This window comes from Homalodisca vitripennis, chromosome 3 (assembly GCF_021130785.1).
Source record: "Homalodisca vitripennis isolate AUS2020 chromosome 3, UT_GWSS_2.1, whole genome shotgun sequence".
Lineage (NCBI taxonomy): Eukaryota > Metazoa > Arthropoda > Insecta > Hemiptera > Cicadellidae > Homalodisca > Homalodisca vitripennis.
In genome coordinates, this window is record NC_060209.1 from 205971560 (window position 1) to 205996338 (window position 24779).

The 24779-nt window shown below is 34.6% G+C and overlaps 1 protein-coding gene across 3 annotated transcripts in view; it reads left to right on the forward strand.

Moving 5' to 3' along the window:
• LOC124358054 overlaps nucleotides 1-24779 on the forward strand; it is an 86524-nt gene that overhangs the window by 12286 nt on the left and 49459 nt on the right. The window contains exons 2-6 of one of the 3 annotated variants that reach the window (XM_046810338.1): nucleotides 5869-5991; nucleotides 8959-9166; nucleotides 13409-13641; nucleotides 15649-15807; nucleotides 16516-16732. In XM_046810338.1, the coding sequence (XP_046666294.1) occupies nucleotides 5915-5991; nucleotides 8959-9166; nucleotides 13409-13641; nucleotides 15649-15807; nucleotides 16516-16732 (894 nt within the window). In that variant the 5' untranslated portion in view covers nucleotides 5869-5914. Of the gene's footprint in view, nucleotides 1-5868; nucleotides 5992-8958; nucleotides 9167-10191; nucleotides 10267-10411; nucleotides 10487-13408; nucleotides 13642-15648; nucleotides 15808-16515; nucleotides 16733-24779 lie in introns of those variants that run through there. The other 2 variants (XM_046810340.1, XM_046810339.1) reach the window with 2 other exon arrangements.

The window sequence follows — 24779 nt, forward strand, 5'->3', positions numbered from 1 at the left end:
ATTATTTTGAAGGAGATAAGGTTGTATTGTAAAAAATTTGATAATATATAATTTTTATAAAATAATTCCGGTTTTTTTTGGGTACCCTCTCGTAAATCTAATCTGACAAACATACAATGTGCTGTAAAAACGAATAACATGTACAAAACAATAAGAGTGATGACGCCTATCACCATTGATAGTTTAAAAAAACTACTTCTTGAAGTAGATTGGACTAGGCTTCAGTTTTTTTTTACTGTTGACGAGGCATTTCCTTATTTTATTAATTTATTGACTAGTTTATATGAAGAAACATGTTATTTAAAAGAAGTTATAGTTAAAAATCCAAAAAGGCCAAATATTTAATGGTTTACGCCAAAACTTAAGAATTTTAGAAGCTTTGTTTTAGTTTGTTATGACAATGTAAAAAATAGTAAAGGTACAGAAAGAGAACTGTTGGCTAAATCAGTGTACAAGGATAAGGAAGCTAGAAAACGGTATAAAACCTTGATTAAGGAAGAAAAGCTATTGACAAATGAAGATTACATTAAGAGGTCCAAAAATAAATGTAAAGCCGCATGGAATATTATTAAAGCTGAAAAAAGCACAGAATCACAATCTCATGAGACTTATATTGATTCTAACGTTTTTAATGATTATTTTATAAATGTAGCACTAGATATGAATAAAACTCATGTACCTGCTGATTTTAGTGTAGCTCTTAACTTAGTAAATAATTATGTAAATAGTTGTACTCCAAGAAATACGTTATATTGGAAAGTAATTGTTGTTGAAGATGTCCTAAAGTGTGCTTCTGAATTAAATCTATCGGGTAGTGAAGATTACTTTGGTTTTTTGAATAAGATTATTAAACAGATTATCAGTGTCATAGCTGAACCACTAACATCTATTTAATCGAATGTTAATTGAAGGCACATTTCCTCAATGTTTAAAAATAGCAAAAGTAGTTCCTATCTATAAGAAGGGTGATAAAACAAACCCTTCCATTTATCGTCCCATATCTTTAATACCTATTTTTAGCAAAATATTTGAATACTGTATCAAAAACCAATTACAAAACTTTTTCATGCTAAATGGTCTCTTATGTAAAGAGCAGTTTGGGTTTTTACCAGGACTGAATACTACAAAAGCTGTAGAAACTCTGGTTTGTAATATTATTCATAATTTTGAATATAAAACAACATCATCTGCAACCTTAATTGATTTGTCTAAAGCCTTCGACAGCATACTTCATGAGTTACTTATAAGTAAACTTTATTGCTATGGTGTGCAAGGTAGTGAGTTGAATTTGTTGGTATCTTATTTGAAAAATAGAAAACAAAATGGTTGTTCAGGGTTCTAATTCGTCTCTCATTAAAACCATTCAAATTGGTGTGCCACAAGGCTCAGTTTTAGGTCCTTTTTTATTTATTGTTGCAGTTAATGATTTTCCTTTCAATTTACCCTGTATGTCAGTTTTGTTTGCTGATGATACTACTCTTCTAAATCACCATAGTACACTTAATGGTTTAATAAAACAACAAGAAAATGCAATGAAGGTAGCAACTGAGTGGTATCAGGCTAACAAGCTTGTTGTAAACAATAGCAAAACAGAAAATATAATTTTTTCAATTGACAAGGTAATTTACAAATGTTTTAAACCTGTTAAACTATTAAGAATCTTTTTAGACAGTAGACTAAGCTGGGAAAGCCATATAGAAAGTCTTGTACTAAATTGGCGAGAGTAATTTTCCTACTGCGCAAATTGAAACTCTGCATCACCGAAGAAATGCTAATAACCTCCTACTATAACTTTTTCCACTCCCACTTAGTCTATGGAATTACTTTATGGGGAAATAGTTGCCATTCAAATAAAGAGTTTGTCTGGCAAAAAAAAGCAATAAGAATTATAAAAAATCTTAATGAAAAGGAATCTTGCCTGCAAGCTTTTAGGGACTTAAATATCATGATGTTGCCCTGTTTATATATATATATATATATATATATATATATATATATATATATATATACTAGCTGACCCGGTGAACTTCGTTTCACTTACCTCTTGGCCATGTCGCTACCTTTGTTAACATATTTACATATGTACTTTATCAATTTGACAGAGTTACAAAAGTGTTGGACAATATTGGCGAGTACGGCACAATCCAACGATTATCTACATCAAAATTTTGTCCTTTTATCTTCACAATTACAGATCGCCCACCGTCCTCAACTGATTGCCGACGATACAACGGGTAACCATCATTTCCCGAGATGGTTTCAGCAATCAATGCTCTAGGGTATCGCTTAGAACACTTGCCGTCGACCATACAGGGGGAGTTGTTGAAAACTCCGCAAGGTCCATGTATCATATGTTTACTTACTACTGCATGCAATTTTGGGTCAAGTGTCTCATCGGGAATCTCGGCTAAAATTATGGAATCAATGTCTTCTGGCCTGAAGTTATCAACTAACCAAACTAATATGTGCGCATGTGGCAGACCACGCTTTTCCCACTCAACAGAGTACATCCAACAACGTACTTGGCCATACACACGATGCTTTATAATGAAATTCATTAAAGATTTTAATTTTTGCTTAAACACTCTGGCAGTGATTTCATGCCTATCAATTGGTGTTTGGCCGTGTAGCAATTCTTTCTTAATTTCCATCCATTGCGGGTTACAGGTGAATGTAATAAATAGGTCTGGACGGCCATATTTTCTAACATACGACATCGCATCTTGCGCGTATTCGTGCAGGTGGCGCGGGCTTCCAATGTAAGTGGCCGTCAAAATTGTAATTTTTTTCCACATTTTCTGCATTTGCAACGGCATTAATAACATCACGAATCTGTATGAATAAAAATTCATAGAGCTGACTTTTTTGTTGGTTTCAGCACCTGGAATCAGAAATGATAAACAATGACATTTTTGCATACATTAAATATAACACATTTATTGTCAAATTATCATCATTATCATATCGGACAAAAGGCAATCAATACAGGTAATCAATTTAAAGCTTTCTGGTAAACTATATTTGTTGTCTTTTTTTGCGATGCGTAAACATATAAAGATATACTTTACTGTTACACATGGTGTAACAAAAATCTTCGACATAAAATATTGGGTGCTGTCAGGCCCAAACACGACAGTACTTTATTTGTCATCAATAAACACATATATTCTATCATGATCAATGTCTAATTGTAAATATCAGCATTAATTAGTAGTGTAGGATTCGAAGTTTGACATCGCACACGATGTAGCACATCCTCAGACATGTCATCCCTATATTCCATCCACAAATCTTCCGGATTGGAAGGGAAACATGTGGATATTATAATCGGAAACAATATTCGAATTTGATGTGGTGAAGATATGATGGAATCCTTGAGCGTATTATCCCAATGTAAATCATCCTCGAGTAACTGTAATAGTTAACACGCCTCACGGTAAGTAGCACACAGATGTCCATCAACTGTTCTCAATTGTTGAAACGATGTCGGACCACGAACATTCACCAATAACAATCTAAGATAATAACATTCAGCGTTATTTGGATTTACTGTATTTGTCGGCACTATAATCGATTTCTGGATCGTAGGAGAATGCTGCTCGTTCCAAGTTCACAGGAGCATTGCGTTTGCGGAATCGGTCAATTTCCTTTTCCCGGGCTCGCTGCTGTTGTGATCGATGTGCCCGAACTCGTTGCATTCTTTGTCTATCCACTTCATTCTGATTTACTGTAGAAATGTGCCATACCAATACGACTGTTATCATTATCAGTCTCTTGCTGGTCATTAGTGCGATTAGCACGTGAGGTAGCTCGCCGCACATTCGATCTACTTCGACGACATATGTTAGGTCGTTTTCTTCTCGGCATTGTAAGCAGTATCTGATATTAATGTTTTGCACTAATGATGTTATCCTATAATGGCGACAGCTGTTTTACCCAAAATTGCATACAGTAGTAAGTAAACATATGATACTGAGACACTTCGTCATTTGTATTTGTTACAGCTGTTAAACTAATTATCGATACATAAACATCAATTAAACGTTTGACAGGTAAGAACAGTTTGTATGGGAAAATGAAATTGTCGTTTTTAGTATTTTCCTTGCAATTTTGTTATATTTTCTCATCGTTTAAACCTTCCCTGGACTTCCACGAACATTTCAAGACCAAAATTAGCCAAATCGGTTCAGCCGTTCTCGAGTTTTAGCGAGACTAACGAACGGAAATTCATTTTTATTTATATAGATATATTATTGTTTACTGGATGTGAAAGCAAATCTGCAAAATTATACTGTTAGAAAAACCATACATACTTATAAAACTAGAAAAAAGTACATGTTAGAGCTGCCAAGGACCAGGCTTGATAAAACAAAAGGTAGTCATATCTATATGAAAATAAAACTATTTAATAAATTACCAAAAGGAGGATGGATTGTAAATATAAATAGGTTTAAACGAGTTGTAAGCAAATGGCTTAAAGAAAAGGCATTTTACTCTGTGAATGAATATTTGGCCTGTGATATTAGTTCCTTAAGTTTATAATTTTGTCTAGTCAAGTTTTAAGTTTTAACTTTTGTTTTATAGTTTGGAGATTTTATGTTTTAACCACATGATTTACATATTTAAATATTTATTATTGTTACGTTTTTAATTGTATATGTTATTTGTGTTTTTTGTTCAGTCTGTGGTTTTTATATATTTTACCCTACAATGCTTTCTTATTTCTTAAATAGTGTTATACAACCACTCTCTATTTATACCAGTTATTAGTTTTGTAAGTTCTTACGTCTTTTGCAAAGTTCCTGTTAATTTTAAAATAAGTCTCCAGTTCTAAAATTGTTAATTTTTTAGGTATTACTGCCCAATAGTTTGACGAAGTCTATTGTAACTTATTATGTTGCTTAATGACTAATAAAATAAAAACATCTTGAATCTTTGTTCTTCAAAAGAGGGCCATACGTGTAATTTTTGAACTCATCTGAACTCAATCATTTAAAGGTTTTTAGAGGAAATAATTTACTTACTTTTCCTAGTTTATACACTTTGGAATGCTTGACATTTGCCTTTAAACATAAAGACTTGTTTCCAATAAAACAAACAACTTATAACCTTCAAGGAAATAATTTCTTGGCCCTTCCAAAACATAGGACATACTTCTTTGAAAAACATGTTTATTCTTGTGTCAAGCTTTTTTTCAACTTGCCCACAAAGTTCAAAGAGGCCACTAATTTGAACTCTTTTAGGAATAAGTTAAACAAGTTTTAATTCTAAAAGAGTACTACAGCATCCATTGTTTTTTAATTGATAAAACCTTTTAGTTTTAAGATATTTAGTTACTTTATGTAGGTACTGATGATTATTATGCCATTTACATTGTAAACAATAATAAAGCATTTTGAGTTTTGAATTAGGATAATACATTTCCTCAAGAATACCTAGCCAGTTGTTTTTTAGTGATTTGTAGCACTTGAAACTGCCAGGGATTAATTTTATACTTCCAGGTTTGAGATTAGGTTCTTTTATTGTACATAGGTACATTTGATCAAATTTAGTTCTCATAAATTTTATTAATGGGCATCATTTTGTACATCTAAAAATATCTTATTAGTGTTTTAAACATTAGACTTCCATCAATACAAAATTAATAATAAATATTTAAATATGTCTGTAAGTAGTCATTCACAAGTCTTGAGTCTTAAAATAAAAAAAAATACAGACATAGAAGCTTAGCACAATAAGACATAATATGTTATTGAGAAGCATTTAACTTTTTACATTATGTTTTGTTGTTAAAAGTCCTTGCATGTCTTTATTTAATTTAATATTAGATATAATTTGACTTATTAATTTAGTTGTGTAATTTTACAGTGCCTATGATTCATAGCAAGAGCTTGTCTGTCAGTAATTTCAGATAATGGATACTAAAGCAAATGTCGACAATGAAACACCAAGCATACACTCAGAACATGTCAAAGAAGAGTTCTATAAATGGTAAGTTTGTATAGGACCATTTTAAAACAATTCATAACTCAAAATTTCAGTTAATATTATAGTGTACTTGAATAATTTAATAGATAATAATTATGATCAATCTTTAAAGAATGATTAATGTTTTTTTGTTTTTTGTTTTTTTTTTTTTTTTAAGGAGAGGCTGATCCCCTTTTTAAGCCTTATTCTGCCCGTCCAAATGGGCCATTGGCCTGTGCGAGAAACTTATCAAACAGAATAAAGTGGAGAGTCGATACAGTACAAGGTCGATGGTACTGATAAAAAGTGCAAAGGTCACAGACAGAATTTGAACCTGCGCTATCTCTAACTCAGGCCTAATGTCCCGACTTAGACGCTCGGTCATCGGCACTCCCAAAAGAGTTGTTTTCAAAAGAAACACATAAAAAATGTTTACATGCATAAAATATAAACAGAATACATTTTACTCTTAAGTCAAATTCACTCATTACAAAACTGAACACAAGGAATAAGGTGTGAACAGAAAGGAAGTTCTGATTGTATTTTGATTGCGTCCAAGCATAAGGAGATCAAAGATGATTGGATTGGGAGATCGGCGGTTTGTGGCGGCAGTGAGACGTTTGTACCATGAACAGTTGGTCGGGGCGGGTCCGTCCTAGGGGTCTGTGGGTGTGGTGCTGGCATTGTGTGTGAGGAGTGTGAGTGAGATAAAACACCATATATATATTATTTATTTCTAAAATATTCTTAATAGTTTTTGGTTCTTATTAAAAAAGGAAGTTGTAATATTATTTTGTGTTATGATTGTATAACTATATTTTTATTTATTTTTTTAGAAGTATCCTATTTATAACTTTTTAGTGTTTAGATTAATGTTTAATTTAATGTCTTTAGTAAAGTAGATTTGTGTTAATATTAATTTGGTTAATATTTGTTAATAATTATTGTTCAGACAGGTTAAGTGTAAGAAAGGGCCATGAGGCCCTAACTTTGCCTGTTTAAATAAACAATTTTTCATTTCATTTCATTTTCATAAGAATGAGTGGATATTTGTATATTTTTTATCCTCCTCAGCACTGAAGCAATTTTACACATGGAAGACGGCTCCTCACCCATCACCGAAAATCATATAGAATAGAGACAAACTTCCAGTTGGAACCGAAGCTTACTCAGTTTTTGGAACATGTCTGTACCTCAAGACAACACGCCATCTTCAGCAGCCCATCTGAGGGCTGGCTGTAGTGAAACGACATTCAGTTATAAGAAAAGTTTTATAAACTTAAAATACTCTTAAGCCCTCAATTTTTATGATAGGATTATGGGAGATGTCTTATTTAAAAGATATGATCAAAAAGTATTGAACCATATTTTGATGGTTTTTATTTATTGTATACTTATTGTGTACTTAGTTAATAAAGTACAAACAAGTCTGAGATTTTTTCTGAGTCACCTATACAGATATCTCTCAGAGCTCTTTAACAGAAAATAAGAGAGTAAAAGTGGTTGAAGTTTACATTGTTGTTATGGGGCTAAAACCAAGATGGCTGCCAGTGCAGTCAGCTCAAGTTACATCTCTCACTGACCCATTGGTTCTCCAGTATTGTACAGACGATACTGTTGATCTAACAACCTGAACTACTGTAATTTTTACAATACGATGCGATATCCGCACAACCATACATTGTTTTGGATTATTTCAGTTAATTAGTATCCATCCACTTCCCGTACCTACAGACTTCAACCCTGGTCTACCATGAAGAAATTAACACCATTTATGTTGACTTCTTGTGGTTTTGTGATGCTTATTTACAGATGTAAATTTTATTTAAAATGCTGCTGTATTTGATATTAAATGTGTAGTTTATTTTCTCACTATGAGAAACTTTAATCAAGTAAAAACTCATCAACAGATGATGTATTATTTTGTATATTTAAATCTTATCACATAATGTATACAGGTGATTATTACAAATCAACCAAAACCGATGAGACTGTCAAATAGAAATTACTAGATAAAACCTTTCACTTGCAAAAGAATAGATTCCACATCCATATAAGGATTGTGTGACAGATAAATTTGCCCAATAATAACAGTTCTCTAAAGCAGGGGTTCTCAACCTTTTTGCACCTACGACCCTCTTTTTGTGTTGACACCCAACCATAAATTGTAATTGGGAGGAGGGAGGGATGAAAAGCTCAACACCACCAAATAAATAGGACTCGTATCCTGTAAAATGCTGTGGTTTTATTTTATGGCATTCCCTCTTTAAATATAAAAGATAAAATCTAAATTTATGTATCCACTAACAAAAGTATGACAGTAAAATCAATAACATGTAACGTGAAAAGGAAATAAAACTATAATATTTGTTATCACTTTTTAAAGCCCGCAAACGAGCGCGATCAGCCCATGCTGATACTTGTGGGAAATTTTATGAAGTAATTTAGGATTTTATGAACTATGATGACTTGGTCTTCTGTCTGCCTGATTTGACCAGTAAAACTGGTAAGCTTTCTTAAACAAAAACGTAGCATCCGTGATCCTTCTGTGACACCCGACGTAGTCTTTCGCGACCCCCCAGGTTGAGCACCCCTTCTCTAAGGCAATTGTTAGAGTGCTTTTTAGAGAAGTTAATTACTAATGTTAAATAATGAGCCGATAATGTGAGGGATCAACAAAGTTTTAAGAGAATGATGAAGTTGTTATCTTCAAATTTGTTTGTTGGGGAACGTTGGTTTCTGGACATAAACAAGGAAAATATATGCCTTTAAAAAAATTCTTGGATCTAAATTTAATAATTTAAGTTTTACGTTCATGTAATTTTATATTAGTAAAAATATTAATACATTTCTAAGAATTTATTTTATATCCTAAGGTAATATATTTCAAAAATATACAGAAATACTATGACCTAAAATTCTTACTTTTCCGTCTAAATCCATGACCAACAAGATAGAGCAATGAGTACATAGCAGTATTTACTATTGCAGGTTTGAAAGTCGGGGTCTCCTGTCTGACTTGAGAGCATACATGCGTCAGCTCATGGTTAAAGCTTTGGAAGAATCAAACAAGAACGGGAAAACTGTACGACCGAGTAAAGAAGCCACCTCTCCAAAACTACAAGCAATCAATCTACTGATGGTGGACTACTTGTTTCATGAAGACTACCTGTATACTGTGTCCGTGTTTGCCTCTGAGGTAAGAGTCAGTCTACCATGACTTAGAGTTTAAAGTTTAACACATCACTGATGGTGGACTACTTGTTTCATGAAGACTACCTGTATACTGTGTCCGTGTTTGCCTCTGAGGTAAGGGTCAGTCTACCATGACTTAGAGTTTAAAGTTTAACACATCACTGATGGTGGACTACTTGTTTCATGAAGACTACCTGTATACTGTGTCCGTGTTTGCCTCTGAGGTAAGGGTCAGTCTACCATGACTTAGAGTTTAAAGTTTAACACATCACTGATGGTGGACTACTTGTTTCATGAAGACTACCTGTATACTGTGTCCGTGTTTGCCTCTGAGGTAAGGGTCAGTCTACCATGACTTAGAGTTTAAAGTTTAACACATCACTGATGGTGGACTACTTGTTTCATGAAGACTACCTGTATACTGTGTCCGTGTTTGCCTCTGAGGTAAGGGTCAGTCTACCATGACTTAGAGTTTAAAGTTTAACACATCACTGATGGTGGACTACTTGTTTCATGAAGACTACCTGTATACTGTGTCCGTGTTTGCCTCTGAGGTAAGGGTCAGTCTACCATGACTTAGAGTTTAAAGTTTAACACATCACTGATGGTGGACTACTTGTTTCATGAAGACTACCTGTATACTGTGTCCGTGTTTGCCTCTGAGGTAAGAGTCAGTCTACCATGACTTAGAGTTTAAAGTTTAACACATCACTGATGGTGGACTACTTGTTTCATGAAGACTACCTGTATACTGTGTCCGTGTTTGCCTCTGAGGTAAGAGTCAGTCTACCATGACTTAGAGTTTAAAGTTTAACACATCACTGATGGTGGACTACTTGTTTCATGAAGACTACCTGTATACTGTGTCCGTGTTTGCCTCTGAGGTAAGAGTCAGTCTACCATGACTTAGAGTTTAAAGTTTAACACATCACTGATGGTGGACTACTTGTTTCATGAAGACTACCTGTATACTGTGTCCGTGTTTGCCTCTGAGGTAAGAGTCAGTCTACCATGACTTAGAGTTTAAAGTTTAACACATCACTGATGGTGGACTACTTGTTTCATGAAGACTACCTGTATACTGTGTCCGTGTTTGCCTCTGAGGTAAGAGTCAGTCTACCATGACTTAGAGTTTAAAGTTTAACACATCACTGATGGTGGACTACTTGTTTCATGAAGACTACCTGTATACTGTGTCCATGTTTGCCTCTGAGGTAAGAGTCAGTCTACCATGACTTAGAGTTTAAAGTTTAACACATCACTGATGGTGGACTTCTTGTTTCATGAAGACTACCTGTATACTGTGTCCGTGTTTGCCTCTGAGGTAAGAGTCAGTCTACCATGACTGGCAGTTAGGAGCTCCCCACCCATTTTAATTATCGAATAAAGTTGAATTTGATTATTTTCAAAATTCTGCGCAAAAGTATCAAGTGAACTGAATTGTCTACTCTTAAAGTATGAAAACTTAAATGACCTTAAACATGATCTTAAAACCAATAATCTTTGGAACAGCTAAATAATATTGTTAAAGTATATAAATCACAAAAGAGAACTGTTCACTTAAAGACTTTTTATATAATTATTAAGCCTTATGATTACTGTTTTAAGCCACATTGCCAATTTCCACTATAAATATAAAATCCTATTTTTCAATATATTTATGATATTATCGTATTATGATTATTGTTATTTTTATTTTAAAACATGGTGAATTTTTTCATTACTAACCAAATTAAAGCATTTTGTTATAAAGATTTTAATTTCTGCATTGGTTTTCTTCTAATTGTGTACTGAAAAAAAGTTAATGAGGACTATAAAACAATTAAGCATCTTTAGAAATAAGCAATACTTTCACATCCATGCTTTATTGTATCATGTATTGCAACTTATACTGACACTCTAACTTATGTGACACAGACTGTGCGTGAGCAGAGGTTGGAACCCAGCTCGCAGCATAGTTGCTGACTATATAAGTGTATGTGTGCTAGGCCAAGATCCTTGACAGTCTGCCTCAGTACTCCAACTATGTAACACAGACTGTGCGTGAGCGGAGGTTGGAACCCTGCTCGCTGCATAGTTACTGACTATATAAAGTGTATGTGTGCTAGGCCAAGATCCTTGACAGTCTGCCTCAGTACTCCAGCTATGTAACACAGACTGTGCATTAGCGGAGGGTGGAACCCAGCTCGCTGCATAGTTACTGACTATATAAAGTGTATGTGTATGCTAGGCCCAGATCCTTGACAGTCTGTCTCAGTACTCCAGCTATGTAACACAGACTGTGCATTAGCGGAGGTTGGAACCCAGCTCGCTGCATAGTTACTGACTATATAAAGTGTATGTGTATGCTAGGCCCAGATCCTTGACAGTCTGTCTCAGTACTCCAGCTATGTAACACAGACTGTGCATTAGCGGAGGTTGGAACCCAGCTCGCTGCATAGTTACTGACTATATAAAGTGTATGTGTATGCTAGGCCCAGATCCTTGACAGTCTGTCTCAGTACTCCAGCTATGTAACACAGACTGTGCATTAGCGGAGGTTGGAACCCAGCTCGCTGCATAGTTACTGACTATATAAAGTGTATGTGTATGCTAGGCCCAGATCCTTGACAGTCTGTCTCAGTACTCCAGCTATGTAACACAGACTGTGCGTTAGCGGAGGTTGGAACCCAGCTCGCTGCATAGTTACTGACTATATAAAGTGTATGTGTATGCTAGGCCCAGATCCTTAACAGTCTGTCTCAGTACTCCAGCTATGTAACACAGACTGTGCATTAGCGGAGGTTGGAACCCAGCTCGCTGCATAGTTACTGACTATATAAAGTGTATGTGTATGCTAGGCCCAGATCCTTGACAGTCTGCCTCAGTACTCCAGCTATGTAACACAGACTGTGCGTTAGCGGAGGTTGGAACCCAGCTCGCTGCATAGTTACTGACTATATAAAGTGTATGTGTATGCTAGGCCCAGATCCTTGACAGTCTGTCTCAGTACTCCAGCTATGTAACACAGACTGTGCGTTAGCGGAGGTTGGAACCCAGCTCGCTGCATAGTTACTGACTATATAAAGTGTATGTGTATGCTAGGCCCAGATCCTTGACAGTCTGTCTCAGTACTCCAGCTATGTAACACAGACTGTGCGTTAGCGGAGGTTGGAACCCAGCTCGCTGCATAGTTACTGACTATATAAAGTGTATGTGTATGCTAGGCCCAGATCCTTGACAGTCTGCCTCAGTACTCCAGCTATGTAACACAGACTGTGCATTAGCGGAGGTTGGAACCCAGCTCGCTGCATAGTTACTGACTATATAAAGTGTATGTGTATGCTAGGCCCAGATCCTTGACAGTCTGCCTCAGTACTCCAGCTATGTAACACAGACTGTGCATTAGCGGAGGTTGGAACCCAGCTCGCTGCATAGTTACTGACTATATAAAGTGTATGTGTATGCTAGGCCCAGATCCTTGACAGTCTGCCTCAGTACTCCAGCTATGTAACACAGACTGTGCGTTAGCGGAGGTTGGAACCCAGCTCGCTGCATAGTTACTGACTATATAAAGTGTATGTGTATGCTAGGCCCAGATCCTTGACAGTCTGCCTCAGTACTCCAGCTATGTAACACAGACTGTGCGTTAGCGGAGGTTGGAACCCAGCTCGCTGCATAGTTACTGACTATATAAAGTGTATGTGTATGCTAGGCCCAGATCCTTGACAGTCTGCCTCAGTACTCCAGCTATGTAACACAGACTGTGCGTTAGCGGAGGTTGGAACCCAGCTCGCTGCATAGTTACTGACTATATAAAGTGTATGTGTATGCTAGGCCCAGATCCTTGACAGTCTGCCTCAGTACTCCAGCTATGTAACACTGACTGTGCATTAGCGGAGGTTGGAACCCAGCTCGCTGCATAGTTACTGACTATATAAAGTGTATGTGTATGCTAGGCCCAGATCCTTAACAGTCTGTCTCAGTACTCCAGCTAAGTAACACAGACTGTGCGTTAGCGGAGGTTGGAACCCAGCTCGCTGCATAGTTACTGACTATATAAAGTGTATGTGTGCTAGGCCTTTAGCTAAGTAACACAGACTGTGCGTTAGCGGAGGTTGGAACCCAGCTCGCTGCATAGTTACTGAGTACATAAAGTGTATGTGTGCTAGGCCTTTAGCTAAGTAACACAGACTGTGCGTTAGCGGAGGTTGGAACCCAGCTCGCTGCATAGTTACTGACTATATAAAGTGTATGTGTATGCTAGGCCCAGATCCTTGACAGTCTGCCTCAGTACTCCAGCTATGTAACACAGACTGTGCGTGAGCGGAGGTTGGAACCCAGTTCTCTGCCTCGCTTCTCACAACAGGAGACGGAGGACATTCTTGACACCTTGCGTCTGCCTCCCACACGACAAGCGGCCCGACAAGCTACCCAGTTGTATTTGTCAGGACATGAGAGTCTATTCACCTGCGTCGTCCGTACCCTCACTTCGTCTGGGTAAAATACTCATAATTAACGGCAAACTCAGCAACACAGTAAAATATTATTTATCCTGGAAAATTTGAAGTACAACCAAAATTTTTAAATTAGTTCATAAGCAATGCAGTATCTTTTTAATGTGTGAGAAATTCCTTTATCCTTTGACTTGTGCTTTTTTCTTAGTAATAGCGCCCTTAAAAATAAGCTGTTTTATATTAGATTTAGTTTTTTTAGATGATTTGGGTTTACTAGTAACGCAGTAGATGTGTTTTTAAAAACACTCAATTAAACGTTTTTGAAGTTTTTCTTGTATTTAAACAGAAATTAATCTAACTATGCACACAAATTATATTTAAAAAATAGTTGAATAAGATAAAATATTCAGTATTTTCTCATAAATATACTAAGGTAAAGGTTAGGTGCAAGTTAGTAACAGTGCTCAAGTCTCCTCAGACACACAAAGTGGGACATTGCAATTGTGGCACATCTATGTCGTGTCCTGACGCTGCTACTTGCCGACATGCTCTCCTCGGTTTGTCCTTCTTATCTGTAGCAGGGATGGTGGCGGGAATATGCCGAGCAGTAAGTCTCAGGGGAGCATCTTAGCTAAAAATTTGTGTGTAAGACTTTCTTGCGCTACTTTACCTGTAATTACACAAACACCTACGTTTATTTACTCACAGTAAACACAACAAAACATTTGCAATCAGGACAACCGGGAACGTAAAAGTGAGGTTAAAACTTGTATTCACTACACAAACAGAAATAGAATCAGCTGATTAATTCGAACAACCGATTGAATACCTTCAGTTGAGTCTGAAAGAAATAAATAAAAGAAGAGAAACTGTAATCTAGTGGGAACGACGAAAACTACTTGAAAATATTTCATATTTATTCCGCTAGATATAATTTGTAATCAGGTAAGAGGTTATTCATCATGAAACATTATTGTGAAAACTGTTTAGCACCGTAACGCTTCCTGCACGGTTATCAGGATTACTGCAGACATGTAGGGCACTCCTGAATTTGTTTCAGGATCACTAATTAAAGTGTTAATCTATCATATGTATTAACATTCTTCTTCATTTATTCTTTAATTCATATTTGTAATAATTTTAAATTCTAGCAGTGTCTTAATCTTAGTAATTATTCAGTTTTTAATTACTATAGAAATTGCATAATTTTAACATTATAAATTAGAACCGTAGATTATGATTTATGAGCTAAATTTCGTATAGGTAGATGTGGCAGCATATCGTCTCAAACTGTAGTTGACTCTTACAGCTGTGAGCACAGCCATTGCTGTGGCCTACTGAGTACGGCAGTCACATGATGTTTATAAGAAAGAATACTTTCTATTGAAAGTGAATGTTGAACAATTATTGAAGGTTAACTTTGATCCAGGTCAGCAGTATAATATAGTCTAATGAGCGGTTGACTCCTATCAGTGATCTTGTCTTAACATTTTCACTGCTACCTAAATATGAAGTACAGATGTTCCCATGTGCTGCATCGTTCATTATCGGACTCGGTTCCTTATTACTCAGTTTAGGTTTCTGCACTAAATCTAAGTACGAACTAAGCACACAGTAAAACAACTAACACTTGATAAACAACAATATCACAGTCATAACCTCAAAAACACTAACCTCTGTCTGGTAAAATGGTAGAAACTTTGAAACTGCGTGTTTGTGCTCCCACAAAACATTGGTCAACGATGCACCAAATGCACTGGTGCGTCCACAGCAGTGAATTTGTTGAATGATTCTGAGATCAGTGCAGTTTGGTCATTTTAAAGTTCCCATGCATAGAAAAATATGTTTCTGCTATACAAATGTGTAGTAAAAATTATTTTTTTCAGTCCCTTTTAACACCTTTATGTAGTTTTTATTTGTGAATAAATTAAATTTTTACTGATCCTTGAGGTTCAAATTATTCACGTTCTGTTGTAGTTTCAATGAACAACTTGTAAATACTGTAGTAGTAGTAATACAAGAAGTACTTGTTATACAACCTTGATAACAGGCTGGACCAGGAAGTGGCAATGCGAGGAGCTGAGGTGGACCAGGACGTGCTCTCTGTAGGCTGTAGCCACCAGTTGTGGAGTCAGGAGATGGAAAACTTGCTCTTGCTGGCTGGTGTGAAGCTACAACACATTCGGCGCATGCAACACAAATGGGCGCAGTGAGTAAACACGCTTTGTTCGTGATATCAGGAGTCACACTGTCCAGATACTTAACCGATAGAGTACTAACGTCTGGATATCCGGCTGTTTGGAGAAGTGTCAATAAATACTAACATCCAGATTACTAGACTTTTTGTATTATTTATATTTTAGTCAAATTTATCATATTTTAGTACTAATCTCATCACAAGAATACATATTTATATATACACACAAAACAAAATAGTTATTTGTGCTGTTACGCAATTGTGAGATTTTTGTAAATGTTACAAAAAACGTGTTTCTCAATAAAAATTATTCAAAATTTATGATTGTGTGCAGTTTTAGTTATAGTATTCAGTGAAATAAGTAGTTTTATGCTCAAGAATCCTTTTGGATTTTTTTCCGTGACAAAATGGAAAAACATTTTTTTTTATTTTTAGATAAGTACATTACGTATACCGTTTTAGTTTTTTGTTTCATGTAATATTATTATTTGTTTTGCTAAAAAATTTCTTCTCATATGGATAAAAAATCATGAATTTTGATCAAAAATAAGGAACTTACTGGTAATAATGTAAAAGTTATACAGTGGCCTGCCATGTGCACAGGTAGATATCACTGGTATTCCTCTGAAACAAATTAAATTTGGCAGGTACCTAAAGGGTTCAACTATTTCAACTTGAAAACTGTCTTTGAAAGTCATTGAAACCATTTTTGTATGACAGGATAATAGAGGAAGAGAGGATGATTGTGAGGCAGGAAGAGGAGGCTCAGCGGATGGAGTGGGAGCGGGATATAGAGCAGCGAGTGAGAGTGGAGGTGATGGAGCAACTGAGAGAGCGACAGAGCACAGTGGAGCTGAGAGAGCAGGGCCTCACCAACCTGGCAGAGCAACTAACAGCTGTTCATGACGACATTAACGACCGACTCTCTCAGCTACAGGTATTATCAGACAATAGTGCTAAATTTTAAGCATTTTGTTTTATATAACAATTATTATTGAAGTTTGGAAAATTAAACTAAACATTTCCATAATAATTATGAAAAAATGTAGATATCAGGTAAGTTTGCCTGCATTTGTTACCAAGCAGTTCTCGGAAATAATCTAAAAATGAAATACAATAACAAAAGTGTCTTATTTGTTGCTATCCCGTTAAACAAATTTTATTTCAAAACTGTCATAAACTACGTTTGATACCAACAATAGAAATTAGAAGACTTTGTTTATGTATTGACTTGTTAAATACACTGTGCATCTCTAGCAGTGTATTTTCTTTTATAATGGACAAATAGCACAAGTTGTAACAACCAGTTATTGAACATAAGAAATACGTTGCAAAGAGTGTTTACAGAACATAATAATAAGACTTTGTTCATATGTCACTGTGCATCTCTAGCAATGTATTTTCTTTTATAATGGACAAATAGCACAAGTTGTAACAACCAGTTATTGAACATAAGAAATACGTTGCAAAGAGTGTTTACAGAACATAATAATAAGACTTTGTTCATATGTGTCACTGTGCATCTCTAGCAATGTATTTTCTTTTATAATGGACAAATAGCACAAGTTGTAACAACCAGTTATTGAACATAAGAAATACGTTGCAAAGAGTGTTTACAGAACATAATAATAAGACTTTGTTCATATGTCACTGTGCATCTCTAAGCAATGTATTTTACTTTTAATAATGGACAAATATGCACAAGTTGTAACAACCAGTTATTGAGCAATAAGGAAAATACGTTGCAAATAGTGGTTTTACAGGATACATAATTAAATAAGACTTTGTATTCATATGCTCACTGTGCCATCTCTAGCAGTGTATTTTCTTTTATAATGGGACAAATAGCACAAGTTGTAACAACCAGTTATTGCGCATAAGGAAATACGGTTTGCAAAGACGTTGTTTACAGAACATAATAATAAGACTTTGTTCATATGTCACCTGTGCAATCTCTATCAATGTATTTTCTTCTTTTATAATTGGACAAATAGCACGAAGTTTGTAAACAACCAGTTTATTGAGCATCATTAAGAAATACGTTGGCAAAAGATGGTGTTTACAGAACCTAATAATAAGACTTTGTTCATATGTCACATGTGCAACTCCTAGCAGTGTATTTTCCTTTTAGATAATGGATCAAAATAGCCACAATTGGTAACTAACCAGTTATTGAACATAAGAATACGTTGGCCAAAGACAGTGTTTACAGCAACATAATTAATTGACGAAACTTTGAGTTTCATATGTCCCACTGTGCATCTCTTAGCAATTGTATTCTTTCTTTTTATAATGGACAAATAGCACAAGTTGTAACAACCAGTTATTGAGCATTAAGAAATAACGTTGCAAAGAGTTGTTTACAGAACATAATAATAAGACTTTAGTTCATACGTGTCACTGGCGCTGTGCATCTCTAGCAAGGTAATTTTCTTTTATAATAGGAACAAATCAGCACAAGTTGGTAACAACATCCAGTTATTGATTGAGCATAAGAAATACGTTGCCAAAGGAGTGTATTACAGTGTAAGCATAATTAATAAGACTTTGTTCATGCGTGTCCACTGTTGTGCATCTCTAGCAAGTGTATTTTTCTTTAATATATGACAAAATAGCACAGAAGTTGTAACAACCAGATTATTGAAGATAAGAAATACGTTGCAAAGAGTGCTTTACAGAACATAATAATTAAGACTTTCGTTCCATATGTCACTGGTGCATCTTCTAGCAATGTATTTTCTTTTTATAATGGAACAAATAGCAACAAAGTTGTAACAACACAGTTAATGAGCATAACGAAATACGTTGCACAAGAGTGTTTTACAGGAACATAATAATAAGACTTTTTGTTCATATGTCACTGTGCATCTCCTCTAGCAGTGTATTTTCCTTTTATAATTGGACAAATAGCACAAGTTGTAATCAAACCAGTTGTTGAACATAAGAAATACGAACGTTGCAAAGAGTGTTTACAGAACAAATAATAAGACTTTTGTTTCATATGTTCACTGTGCATCTCTAGCAATGTATTTTCTTTTATAATGGACAAAATAGCACAAAGTTGTAGACTAACCATTAGTTTGAACATAAGCATCCAAATCAACGTTTTGCAAAGAGTGTGGTATTACTAGAACATAATAATAAGAACTTTAGTTCATGGTGTCACTGTGCCATCTCTACGGCAATGTATTTTCTTTTTATAATGGACAAATAGCAACAAGTTGTAACAACCAGTTATTGAAGCAATAAGAAATTACGTTGCAAAGAGTGTTTACAGAACATAATAATAAGACTTTTGTTCATATGTCACTGTGCATCTCTGGCAATGTATTTTGTCTTTTTAATGGACAAATAGCACACAAGTTGTAACAACCAGTTATTGAGCATAAGAAATACGTTGCAAAAGAGTGTTTACAGAACATTAATAATTTAAGAACTTTAGTTCATATGTCACTGTGGCATCTCTACAATGTATTTTCTTTTATAATGGACAAATAGCACAAGTTTGTAACAAACCAGTTTATTGAGCCATCATGAAATATCGTTGCATAGAGTGTTTTACCGAGAACATAATTAATAAGACTTTGTTCTTATGTCACTGAGCATCTCTAGTCTAGCATTGTATTTTCTTTTATAATGGGACCAAATTAGCGACAAGTTGTTAACAACCAATTATTGAAGGCATAAGAAATACGTTGCAAAAGGTGTTTACAGAACAATATAATAAGACTTATGTTCATAATTGTCACTGTGCATCTCTAGCAATGAATTTTCTTTTTTATAATGTAAATAGCACACAAGTGTGTAAGCAACCAGTTATTTGAGCTAGAGAAAATACGTTGCCAAAGAGTTTGTTTACAGAACATAATAAATAAGGACTTTGTCTCATTATTACACTGTTGCATCTCTAGCAATGTATTTTCTTTTAATAATGGACAAACTAGCATCAAGTTGTAACAACCAGTTATTGAGCCATAAGAAATATACGTTGCCAAAGGAGTGGTTTACCCGAACATAATAATAAGACTTTGTTTCATATGTCTCACTGTGGCATTGCTCTAGCAAGTGTTTAATTTTCTTTTATAATGGACAAATTAGCACAAGATGTAAACAACCAGTTTATTGAAGCATAAGAAATACGTTTGCAAAGGAGGGTTTCACAGAACATAATAATAATAATTTGTTCATATAGGTCACTGTGCATCTCTAGCAATGTATTTTCTTTTAATAATGGACAAATATGCACTAGTTGTAACAACCCAGTTAATGAGCATAAGAAATACGTTGCAAAGATGTGTTTACATAACATATATAATTAAGACTTTGTTCATATGTCACTGTGCATCTCTAGCATATGGTATTTTCTTTTATCATGGACAAATAGCACAAGTTGTAAACAACCAGTTATTTGAGCATAAGAAATACGATGCAAATGAGTTGTGTTACAGAACATAATAAATAAAAGACTTTGGTTCATATGTCACTGTTGGCTATCTCTAGCAATGTATTTTCATTTATAATGGACAAATAGCACAAGTTGTAACAAACCAGTTATTGTGAGCATAAGAAATACGTTTGCAAAAGAGGTGTTTACAGAACATAATAATAAGACATTGTTTCATATGTCACTGTGCATCTTCTAGCAATGTATTATTTTTCTTTTATAATGGGACAAATAGCACAAGTTTGTAACAACCAGTTGTTGAACATAAGAAAAATTCCGCTTGCAAAGAGTGTTTACAGAACATAATAATAAGACGTTTGTTCATGTGTCAACTGTGAGCATCTCTAGCAATGTTATTTTCTTTTATAAAGGACAAATAGCACAAGTTTGTAACAACCAGTTTGTTGGAAGCATCAAGAAAATACGTTGCAACAGAGTGTTTACAGAACATAATAATAAGACTTTGGTTCATGATGTTCACTGTGCATCTCTAGCAATGTATTTTCTTTTATAAATGGACAAATAGCACAAGTTGTAACAACCAGTTATTGAACATAAGAAATACGTTGCAAAGAGTGTTTACAGAACATAATAATAAGACTTTGTTCATGTGTCACTGTGCATCTCTAGCAATGTATTTTCTTTTATAATGGACAAATAGCACAAGTTGTAACAACCAGTTATTGAGCATAAGAAATACGTTGCAAAGAGTGTTTACAGAACATAATAATTTCCTCCACTACGTTGAGAATAAATAAATAAACGTAAAAGTGTACGGCTACATGTTTAGCCTAAACTTGTCATTAGAAGTCACATCCTATTGAACTACATTTACGTTTAAACTACTCAACAGGGATAAACAGTGGTTTTTACACCAGTATCTGGTCAAACTTGAAGGAAGCAAGTACACAACCAGGTTTTAGTTACATTTAATCCCAGTAACTATTGGGTCGGTTTTCAAATTTCACATGTCTCTCTCTCTCTACAAAGTCTAGATTCTCCTAAATAGTTCATTATTTGCCATTCTTTGTACGAGAGGAAGCCAAGCTATGCAGGACCTGAACTCTTCAATATTCTTCCAGACCATCTGAAAATAAACAGTGGCAGAAATGCTTCAAGAAGAAACTCCAAGAATAGTTTCTACAGAGGACATTTTACTTGAAGAATTTATAAACTAGAGGAACCATAAATCATATTGCTTAAAATGGTTCATCCACTGTTTTCTACATTGCTGACTAATATTATGTAACTCTATGTACATGAATAAAGAAACTGTCTATTGTCTATTGTCTATTAAGTGAAAAATGCCTGATCACATGCTCTTCCCCTAGGACACCTAAAAAGCTTGAAAAATACAATTATAATAATTTTAATTAATTTATAAAGTAAAACTACATAACCATTTGAATTATGTGTAGTTTACGTAGTAGCTTTCTTACGTATAAAATATAATAAATTAACAGTGTTCTGTGTTTGACCTTTTCACTACGTATTGAAATACCTGATCTTGTAAATAATAACATAATATCTAAATGTAATAACAGTGTTTATTAATATCTATTATTTTTGGCTGCTAAGGTTTCACATTTTTGTAGTTTCCCATAAATGTAACTTTGTCGTGTTTTTTAGCACTGAAAACACTAAAACACTGCTGTACTTTAGTGATAAAGCTGACATATTAATCGAATATGCAAAACTACATTTAGCACGAACTGTAGCATTGAAACTACTAGTATTCCCAAAAAAAAATGATATAGTTTTTTTAGAGTCATCAAAAAGTTTTGATAAATCACTTTTTGTTACACAAACATAGATTTATTTACAAGAATAATTTAAATTTGATGCTACACTCAGTAGAAGGTAATCTTATATTCATATATTTAAAAAATGTATGAAATTATCTTAATTAAAAAATATTTGTGCTGTTTAGGAAAAAATATGTGTATATTCTTTCAATCTTGTTATAAATGTGGGAGAGAGAAAAATAAAAAGTACTCTTTATTTACTAATGCCTAATAGCACACTATTTCCGTCAGTCTATCAGTCCGGCTCTAGCAGCCAAGTAGATAAGACGTGTATTGCGCTATCAAGTTCAAGGTCACGCGACTGTTTGCTTTGGTGCGAGTAAAAGCCTGATATAATTACGTAATTTAACCGTTCAATTTGCTAGCATGCCAGTGATCTGCGGTATTTGTGTAAAGGAATGTCACCCAGGTGATAAAAATGTTATAAAGTGTAGTGGTTTGTGTTCGGCTGTGTTCCACTTGCAATGCACACGACGGATGGAGTTACTACCAGAACGAACCTGAAGGACTTCAAGTGTAATGACTGTAAAAGGGATAATCCTACATCTGTAAGTAGCAATGCTTCGTCAAGTCTCACTACTACAGTGACGAAAGAGTTTCTAATCTCAGTATTGGAATCGTTTAAGCAGGAAGTCTCAGGCGAGCTGAAAAAGTATTCAGAGCAATTCGAAGAATTTCGTACATCTGTACAATTCCTCAGACAATATTGACAAGTCAAATGATCTAACTGCTAAGTTGAGAGAAGAATATGCTGCCATGAGGAAAGAGAACGAGCATTTGCAGGAACAGAATAAAAAACTGAATGAAACTGTGACTGATTTAAGAATCAGAGTTAGAAACCTTGAACAGTACACTCGAAAAAATAATATAGAGATCAGTGGAATACCCCAGACACCTAACGAGAACAGCCTTAATCTGCTAAAGGACGTAGGGAGAGCTATGGGACAGGAACTAGTGGAAGCCCAGGTGTCAGCGGTGCACAGAGTTCCAACCTACAAGGCCGACAGGACGCCCTCCATCGTGGTCCAATTTACGGGAAGGATGCAGCGGGATGCCTGGATCACAGCTTTCAAAAAGAAGAAAACCCTGACGGCATCGGAGATTAACCCTATCTTCCCTAATCAGCAAGCCGTATACGTGAATGAACACCTGTCACCAGAAAACAAACAGTTACTAGGCCAACTTTAGAAGAAATGCAGTGAAAAAAATGTGAAATTTGTCTGGGTGAAGGAGGGGAAGTTCTTCGTGAGAAAAAAGGAGGGGGGAAAATGCCACAAGGTAAATAACATTGAAGACATTGAAGTATTATTTAAATAGGCTATAGGCAAATGCATAGTAACATGTTTGTTTATGTTTTCTTTAAATTAAATTTTAAGTTGTTAGTTTGTAACGGAGTAAAACAAATTGTACTATGGTAATTTTTGAAGGATTTACTCAAAATTACGATAGCCTAAATTGTAATTTTTTTTAATTCCCCCAATGAACTTCAAAATATAACTTTCATTCATGTAAATATAAGAAGTATAAGAAGAAACTTTGATTCCCTACTCGTTGAGCTAAGCCAATTAAACACAAAAATAGATTTTATAATTCTATCGGAAATATGGATACAAAGTGAGGAAGTAAATTTTTTCAAAATTCCGGGATATAATGTTAAAGCGAAGTGTAATGACACTTACAGGACCGGAGGAGTGTTGTGTTTTTGTAACGAAAATGTTAATGTTAGGGAAGTGGAGTGTACAATGACAACTGCGGATTGCCTTTTACTTAACGTCAAACTTGATAATAATCATTTCAACATATTTTGTATATATCGATTACACGAATTTTCTGAGTATAATTTTATTAATGAATTGGAAACCAAACTTTTAAATATAACTAATAATACAATTTTCATTGGCGATGCAAACTTAGATATTCTAAAAGATCTTCCTTGTGTGCATAAGTATATGAACCTAATGTCGAATAATGGTTTCATATCGGTGATAAATAATCCTACAAGAATTACTCTGCACAGCTCCACTTGTGTGGACCATATTTTTATAAGGTTCAAAAATATAAACTTATTCAATAGTGCCATTTTTGACATAGGTTTAACAGACCACTGCCCTGTTGGGCTTAAGTTGAAGCCTACCGTTATAAAAAATGTGAAATCCGAATAATTTAATAAATGGGTTTATGATCTGGAAAAAATTAAACTTGAAATAGAACTTTTTGATTGGAAGGAAATTTTAACTTCAACTGATGTAAATCATTGCTACAATGAATGAGTCCCACAATGCTCAGTCATCTCGGCTAATTTGTTTATTATTTTTATTAATGATTTGTTAAAACAAAATTTTAATGGCACAATCAGTGCCTTTGCTGACGATGTTGCTTATTTATATTCAGATACATGTAGAAATAACTTATGGGAAAAAATAAATAATGATCTTAGACTGTTAAGAGCCTGGTCTAATAAAAATAAAATGTTAATAAATGTAAATAAGACTAAGTTTATCAATTTTGATTTAAAGGGCTTTGGTTTTGACGTGCCTGTGAAATATCACGAAGAAACTTGTACAACCTTTATTACATGTAAATGTATTGAATTAGAAGAGGTAAATTTTTTTAAGTATTTAGGTGTATATTTTGACCAGAAAATAAATTGGAAAAAACACATATCTTTCATCCAAAATCAAATTAGAAGTAATGTTAGGAAGTTTTATTTTTTGAGAAATTTTTGTGACGAAAAG